This window comes from Silene latifolia, chromosome 8 (genome assembly GCF_048544455.1).
Source record: "Silene latifolia isolate original U9 population chromosome 8, ASM4854445v1, whole genome shotgun sequence".
Classification (NCBI taxonomy): Eukaryota; Viridiplantae; Streptophyta; class Magnoliopsida; order Caryophyllales; family Caryophyllaceae; genus Silene; species Silene latifolia.
The window spans coordinates 1,384,761-1,393,600 of record NC_133533.1 but is presented as its reverse complement, the minus strand read 5'-3'; the positions used below and the strand labels follow the sequence as shown (position 1 = coordinate 1,393,600).

The 8,840-nt window shown below is 31.6% G+C and overlaps 1 protein-coding gene across 1 annotated transcript; it reads right to left on the bottom strand.

Moving 5' to 3' along the window:
* Positions 1-2,858: 2,858 nt before the first annotated feature.
* LOC141593979 (NEP1-interacting protein-like 1) lies at positions 2,859-7,734 on the bottom strand. The gene is made up of 5 exons (XM_074414196.1): positions 7,284-7,734; positions 6,703-6,854; positions 4,702-4,785; positions 3,520-3,684; positions 2,859-3,173 (listed from the first exon to the last, which is right to left on the bottom strand). Exons 1-5 carry the CDS (start codon positions 7,450-7,452, stop codon positions 3,006-3,008), a joined length of 738 nt encoding a protein of 245 aa, XP_074270297.1. The 5' UTR covers positions 7,453-7,734; the 3' UTR covers positions 2,859-3,005.
* Positions 7,735-8,840: the final 1,106 nt, after the last annotated feature.

Genomic DNA, 8,840 nt, shown 5'->3' with positions numbered 1-8,840 from the left:
TGAAATGCATTTATTTCTTTCCAATTTTGGTTTCTTATCCTATGCCTAGTGGGTATAGGTTAGAAAAACCCATACAATATAGTTAAAGGACTAGCTAAATCATCTATAAAATACCATTAAAAGACTAACTTGAGTAGTATTTAATTGTCATGTGACAACTCTCAAAAACCTCCTAATATGCTATAATATTTCAAGATGTTTTATTATGCATTTACTCCACTTTTGTTTTTCCTCTTCTCCCATTCATTGTAAGTTCGTAACCTAATTTCAACCTTTCATCTTACTCTTGAATTGTTAGTCTTAATGAATGTTATAGCATTTTTTTATATATATATACTTCATCTCAATAAGTGAAATTACATATCTTTTGTGTATATCTTGGTATTGATTTATTTTTATGGTTTTTTTAACATTTCTATTACTAAATTAAGTTAACCTCTTTATTTTATTGTGTTTTATAGGATTCAATGTCATGACCTTATTTGATGTGAACGCTTTATTGTTACTACGTTCGCCTATTATTTTATTGTAAGTTACTACGTTCGCCTATTATTTTATTTTTCCATTTTTTTATTTGTTTAACCCTTTAACTTTCATATATGTATAGTTTCTATTTTTACCAGCTTTGAGTTTAACATGACAAACAAAACCTTATATTTCACCTCATTCATAATTTTTTTTAAAAAAATCAAAAATATAAGTTGCAAACACAAAAAATAAAATAAAATTGATGCAAACCTTTTATCTCCCTCCCATAACTTTGGTTATCAATTTACCCTGTTTATTTAACTTTATTATCTTCTTAATGATATCTTTTTGCTTTCCCCTCACCATTATATAACAATTATCATAATTTCCATGTTATTCAAAAAATTGGTATGTAAAGTACAATATTATAAGAAGACAAGACTAAATATTTCACTAAGTCATCTCACTAAGCCATGTGTCATAAAAAAAATTCATTTTTTATTATCATGCATGTGTCGCATGCTTATTAGTAAAAAAAATTAAAAAATATAAAGTCTCAAACATGGTTCTAAAGGATGATTCATGTCAGCCGACCCCAAATCATTTTGGGATTAAGGCTCTGATGTTGTTGTTGTTGAAAGTCTCAAACATACAAAAAAAATTAAAAAAAATTGATTCAAACTTTTTATCTCCCTCTCATAACTTTAGTCATCAATTTACCATATTTATTTAACTTTATTACTTTTATTTAATGATGATCTGTTTGTTTTCCTCTCACCATTATATAACAATCAAAATTTCCAATTTATTCCAAAATTTGGTATGTAAAGTTTACATAGATAACTAGAATATTTTTTTTTACTTTTTTTTCTTTATTGTATATTGAATTAATTAGAATCTTATTTTTTATTATTTTTGTATTTTCAAATTGCAGGAGGATGATACATACTCACATAATTTAAAAATATTACCTTAAGCATCATTTTATTAGTTGAATATGCAACTCTTTTCACTATGAAGTTTCATGTGGCGGCCCTAAAACCTCATCTATAATCTATACAATCTAATTAAAGGGGTACTTAAAATGATAAATTTAATTAAATGTAACATGAAAATTTTAATGTGACGTGGATTATCAATTTATAGTTACAAGGCATTGATTTCATTCACTCATCTATAAATAAATCTATACAATTTAATTAAATGGTACCTAAAATGACAAATTTTAATGTGACAAAAGAATGTAAATGTAATAAACCTTTTAGTTTCCTTTCATCTTTATACCTATTAATAATTAATACATACTACTAATTTAACATATCACTTTTTTCTTAAATGATGAATTTTTGGCTTCCCTCCTCATTTATACTACCTATACACATTGCCGTATTTTTGTCTACGATTATCATCTCTTGTGTTATCACAATATCTCTACTTACATGTCTACCTTAAACACCTTTAAGATTTTATTTTGTCGATCTAAACACTCTAATTCATTCAATCAATAAAGAGAACTTAAAATAACGCCTAAATATTTGTTGGAAGATAAACATTCATAATCTATAATCTTTAAGCTGATTAAAACAATAAATTAATAACGATCCCGTGATTTTCACGGGCTCCAAAACTAGTTATTTAACTTGAAAATGAACTCTTCCTCAAATTCCATCATATATATTCAACTACCCTACCCTCAATTCCTCTAACTAGTAATATTCTCTAATGTAGGGATTTGTTTATTTTTTTATTAAAATACTCTTTACGAAGAATATAAAAGGTAAACAAGTCCGAAAGAAATAAATGGAGTAAGTTTTTGTTCAATCCTAACAACATTGGAGTAAGCTCTTGTTCAATCCTAACATAAACCTAGGGGTACTTTTGTCTATTGCATATAATTTTATATGCTCCATATTATTATTACGGATTTTCAAACATGTGTAGTGTGTCCATTAGGCACATGTAGGAGCTAGGGAACTATTTTAGTGAATATTATTATTAATTATTATTAGTGACAAATGGACAATGGGGGATACGCCCGGAGCTGCTAGATCTTAACCAGGACCCAATGGCCGACTCAGGCCAGAAATCACGATAGTGAATCGGGGAGCGGACATGCTAGTGGACGCATGAAACATTGAAACTCAATGGATGACAATTACTTATTCATTCAGAAAATAACCCAAGGTAGAACTTTCTCCGGACGAAAGAGGAGATGTGGTGATCAAATATTCAAATTGCCCTTTAGAAATGTTACCAATTTAAAAAGGTAAATAAATAAATAAAACACCATAAATAAAATAGGTAAATAAATGACGAAGACGGAGCAAATACTCAACAATTATATTGTTTAAGAAATTCACTCATCCTTCTCTCAATCGAAAAGCCCTTATAGACAAAACTACAAAACATTATGTAATTGCATCTATTTACGATGAAAAAGAATACATTAAAAAGCAAGTTTCTACTTTCTTTCGGTCTTTTGCCTCGGAAAGTAAACTTCGTACAATATAACACAATTAATTACTCGATACTCTTAATTATTTATCCCTAACAAAGCTTTTTACATCCAATTTATATTCTAAATTAACATTATTTCTACAAATAGGGCATGAAATACTTCGTGCTAGCCATTTGTCTATGCAATGTTGATGAAACAAGTGCTCGCAACCAGGTAAGATCCTTGCCTTTTCACCTTCCATAAGATCCTAAACATATAAAAATACAATACGATTACAAATTGCTATTATCATATTAAATGAGACGCCATAAGCAAGACTTGCTAGATAAAAAAAACACAAATATTACTATACAACCAGTTGTATAATAAGCATTGTACAATCATATGTATTAATCCGAGCTTGTGTGTAATTTTTCTGAGTTTTATAAGAGTTTATTTTTTTATATTTAAGTGTGTGAGTTCAGAAACTTTACAGCATAGCTCAGATTCTTTTAAACAAAACTCGAAAACTTTATTACACAGCTCGGATTCTACACCGTACAACTGCATACAACTGGTTGCATAATCTAGTAATTGAAAAAAAAGGTAGTTACCTGCAAACATATTGCACATCCCACACCCGAATGCGTAGAAATTGTTGAATTACAACAAAAATTGAACATAGGTAGCTTGTTGATGAGCTCATGGGGTACTCCTTGAACTTCATCAATGTTATATATATCTGATCTCAAAACTTCATCGATCTCGTTCGTGCTCATCTACATAAACAATTGAATTTATTTCGTTATAGGTCATTTTATTTCAAATCAATATCCTGAGTAGTACCAGTTCTCAGAACTTTACTAATTAAGTTAGTTAATATCTACGTCTGACTAATAATCATTAATAATTGACATGGTTACCTGCGTCTAGGGGTGAGCAAGTTTAGGTCCGGACCGGAAAAATGGACCGGATCGGACCATTTGGTCTGGACCAAACCCGGACCGAATTTTTTAGGTCCGGTCCTCGGTCTTCATTTTTTGAGTTTTCGGTCTTCGGTCCGGTCCGGACCAAACCCTGATATTTTAGGTCCGGACCAAATGGACCGAATATTATGTTTCTAAAGACTATCATTAGAATATTATAAACTAAATTAACATTTTATCTTCACAAGACATTATAAATTAATATTGAGTATTTTTTTCTCAAAAACAATCGTTTAATTATTCATCGACATTTAATTTAGTGAAACTTAAATGTAATTATCATACACGAAATAGTGAAAGAATTAGTTATAGGTCCATTTCGGTCTAAGACCGGACCGGACCGAATATTTCGGGTTTGGTCCGGTCCAAGACCGAAAGTTTTAGGTCCGATCTTCGGTCCACAAAAAAATTATTTTCGATTTTCGATCCGGTCCGGTCCGATTTGGTCCGGTCTTAGACCGATGCTCAGCCCTACGGCTGCGTCGAGGTGATTACTCACAGTTCGACATCCCACAAATTAATTCACATAGTACAAATTAATTGGTGGCCTAATGATTGGGTATATACTTCTCCTTTAAATTATACAATAACCGATGAATAAAATGTTATGTCTATTCATTTGTTTACTTTTTTTATTATTTTTGAAGGGTATTTTAACAAATGTAAACAAATGATTAAAACAGAGTAGTAATCAAGTAATTAATTTAGTACGATTATATTATGCAATAATTTAATGAATAAATCGGTGGCCTAAATGATTATAATTAGCTTTAAATTAAATCCTAGCTAAGAAATAATGTATGTACATACTTGCCATTGATAAGCTTTGAGGACAGCAGGGCTAACCCATTCCCTAAATGCCTTTCCATTGAATATACTTCCAAATAGTGCAACCTGTTTGTCACAAATTTATTACACATTTAGTCACCTAAAACCAGTAACAATGTCAGAAAATAAACTATGTGCTCCAAGGAATATTATGTACAAAATTTAATGTGTTAATGGTATAAATATTGGTGGCCTTACGGTTTTTCTAGACTTAATTTTCATTCAGTCCAGTTTAGTTCAATTAAGGTTCTATAACTTCAGTCGGTTAAATTCAGTTCAGAAAATTTCAATCCTAAAAAGCGTGATCTTAGTTAGTCTAAATGTAGACCTATACTCGGGCCGGGCTAGGATCAGGCCGGGTTGGCCAGAGGCGGGCCAGGCTCTTCTTGTCAGGCCCGAGGCCAGGGGGAGGGATGGGCTTGGCCGGGCTGGGACATGCTTGATCCCGGGCCCGGGCCTGAGGCGGGCTAGAGGTGGGTCGGGCTGGGACATGCTTGATCCCGGGACCGGACCTAACATAATTTTTTTTATTTTTCCTAAAATAGATGGGCCAGGCTGCGCCAGGCTGGGAAAATGGAACTCGGGCCAGGCCAGGGGGAAAGAGCGGGTCAGGCTAAGCGGGTCATGTGGAGTGGCAGGATGAGGGCGGGTCGGCCCTTGCTGTTGGCCAGCTCTATCTAAATGGTCATCGCGATTTATCTCTATTACAATTCTTTCAAACCATTCAAATTTTCAGTTTAGTGTTGCGACATATGTTTAATAACATAAATGTGTTATCACTCAAAAAATCAACATTTTCATAAGTTGGTGAAAATAATACACAAGTTAATTACTTTTATTATTAGAGCAAGTGCACAATTGTGTAGGGACTAGTAGGGACGATAAATACCTATCTACAATAGGTGAGTATCGTAGCTATTCAAACTTTCGATAAAATTGTAGCCATGCTGACTTCCTTAGTAGGGACGATATACCATAATTATGAATTTATGATCTTTATGAATGTTGGCTATTTTCTAAATTTAGTATACTTGTTCTTTATATTTAAATTCATAGTAGACATTTTAAAGAAACAATTGATAATGACGGCTAGATATTTTATGCAAAACATAATTGCTCCACATAATTATGGAGCAATTATGTTCAACTGTAATCTAAATTGCATTTTTAAATAGTGATTGTTAATCCCTTTCCCCTTAGTCACAGTTATCCGTTTACCTTTTCGATTATTTGTGAACGGTATTTTAATTAAAAATAATTAAATAACTGGGACGAACAAAGTACAAAATTGAGTCAATACATACAAAGTTAGCCAAAACATTAAGATATATCATACTTTCTAAAGTGTTAGTGCATGTCACTAAAATTTTCCTTATTTTATTTTTCCATTCATTATTGTCAACGGAGAAATGAATAAAAAAAAATTCACTATTTGAAATCATGTAATCGTCTAAATTAAATAAAACAATTATAAAGTAAATATACGAAATATCTTGCATGCATGCATATAGGGAAAATGGTACAATCACAAATACTCCCTCAATACCATACCAATGGTAACATTGACTTTTTCACACTTGTCGAGACACGTTTTGCAACGTAAATATCTTTTGTTACACATTATTAAAAATTATAAAAATTTGATATTCTTATAGAATTCATGACGATAAATCAAACAAAATCTCACATGACTATATTTTGTCTTATAGATTAAGAATAATATCGAATATTCTCTACGACCATAAATAGTGGCAAAACAGTCAATGTTACCATTGGTCTAATATGGAGGAAGTATATATGAGTCGGTTTTGTAGATAGTTGACATATAAGGGTCTCATTCTATATTATATTCCGTATTATTCAAGTTACGTAAATGATTGAGACGATGAGAATATTTTAATTTGAAAAATGAAAACTTAGGCACACAATTAATTGACTTGTAGGAATACTTAAACTCGTACATTGGATTAAGAATATTTATACCTTGGATAAGAAGTGACCATTGAAGAGAGAATCGAGCAGCTCAAGAGCGACAATGGCACCAGACACGGTCCCTATTGCCGCTCCTCTACAAAACCCTGTCTCGGTAGTTTGACCTTTCATGGCTCCTACAATGCTGCCTACTATCGCCCCTCCTGTGTCATAAAAATTATCTAATGTTACATATAAAATGGACTACGTTTTGCCATTTTTTTTTTTTTTTTTTGCGAAAATATGAAACAACATTATAATTAGGCATTTAATTTGAATATATGACAATAATATTTATCATTTCCATGGGCAAAATTAACACATTTTGATCGAATTCGATTAAAAGTTCATTTTACACCAAAGAAAAACATGCATGAAGATGACATTAAGCTCAAAAATTTAATTTATTTGATATATTAATATTATAATTTGTATGTACACGTTAAAATTCGTGTTGATGAAACAATGTAACTTTTGGGGCAATTGAAATATACTATCTCCGTCTTAACTTATTCTCTACGTTTAATTAAAACACTCCTTATAAATGAATAGACGGAGGAAGTATATATGTAATATATACGGAGTATGCTTACCAAATGCAAAGATGAAAGTGCCCAAAGCCAAGAAAATCGACTTCAAAATTTTCGAAGCAAATTGAAATCCAAAGCTACTCATTAGAATGCAATTCCAAATATAAACGGCCTTTCTACAAAGGAAAATCATGTCAAATGACCTAGAAAAAGAAAACCAATAACTCTCCATTAATTTTGGAGTAGTTGATATTATACTGTTGTGCGAAAGCGTTGATATCTCTTCACAAATTAATGTTATTACCAAATTGATATAGTGAGTATATAACACTAAACTTAGAAAAAGAGTGAAGGTAGCAAAGTATGAAGTTTGGGGAAGTGTGATTTATATATAGGGAGTGTAATGAATTGGTAGGGTTTAATAGTAGCATTTAACACAAAATCCTATTGAAGACGGCACGTATCCGTCATTTTGGAGTGACGGATACCATTTTCTCTCACAAATGACCCAAATAAAGGAGAGAGGAAAACACATGAGGATGCCCCACCTTGTCCCCCCTATCCGTTTTGCATGTGAGTGACATTATCCGTCACTTGCTCCGACCCGTCTTCAGCAAGACTAACTGAGCGTTTAAATGGGTGTGATATCTAAATTAGCATTTAATAGGGTGATGGTGAGACCAACCTTACATTGCTCTTGTTATTGGCCGGACATATATGTATGAATAGTAGTTGTACACTTAAATGTTATTCTAACACTAGTTAATTTTTTTTAAAGGGTGCTCGTATGGATTTTGATATTAACAGAAATTGAACTCAGGTCATGAGTATCGGATTTCATAATTTTAGTATTAGTTAATTGTATTGTATGGTAAATGCATGTTAAAAGAAAAGTGGATCACAAGTGATTACTTTTACGTTTTTTTAAGTAATGAGGAAGTTCATAACTACTACAGAGTATCTTTTTAGATACTAGATGTATATCGAGTAAAGTCCAAAAATTACATGCAAAAAAACGTACGTATAGTATACCGCCAAGTAAATCACCCAATTTTTTAAGGTTGATAGACTTTGACTCGGTAAGACATAATCTCTGAAAAATCCGCTCCTACAAAGATTTGAATCTACACGAATTACGTTTAACTGATCTTTAATATCTGTATCTTTCAAGAATTTCAAAATTTTTAGTTATAATTTTCCAACTTTTTTCGAATAATTACTCATTCGTCCCCGCTGGAATCAATTTCTGACTCCGCCCAAAATATAATAATTTCAAGATGAAACTCTTTAATATATGGAGTACTATCTTTTTATCCACTCAATAAACTCTACTTAACCAAAATAAAAGCTTTACCCATTGAAACTTGGAAGGATACAAATATTTGGCAATACTCTTTAATTTTTTGTGTAACCACTTAGCTAGTAAGGTCATTTATTTCTGTATACATACTGTTAATAAATGAACCATATTTAGACCTTAGCTTCCAATAAAAGAAAGAGATACGATAGATGCATGTAATTTGATTTGTGAATTATTTGCATCGAAACCGGGTGCTTCGTTGTATTTCTGTGGGTTTTGTCATGGTTTTGGGCAGAACCCTAGGAAAATTATCAATTATT

Coding starts and splice junctions, on each gene's coding strand:
- LOC141593979 (XM_074414196.1), bottom strand. CDS start 7,452: ATGGAGAGTTATTGGTTTTCTTTTTCTAGGTCATTTGACATGATTTTC. Junction 6,855..7,283: donor CACTTTCATCTTTGCATTTG/GTAAGCATACTC, acceptor TTTATGACACAG/GAGGGGCGATAGTAGGCAGC. Junction 3,174..3,519: donor GATGTGCAATATGTTTGCAG/GTAACTACCTTT, acceptor TTATATGTTTAG/GATCTTATGGAAGGTGAAAA.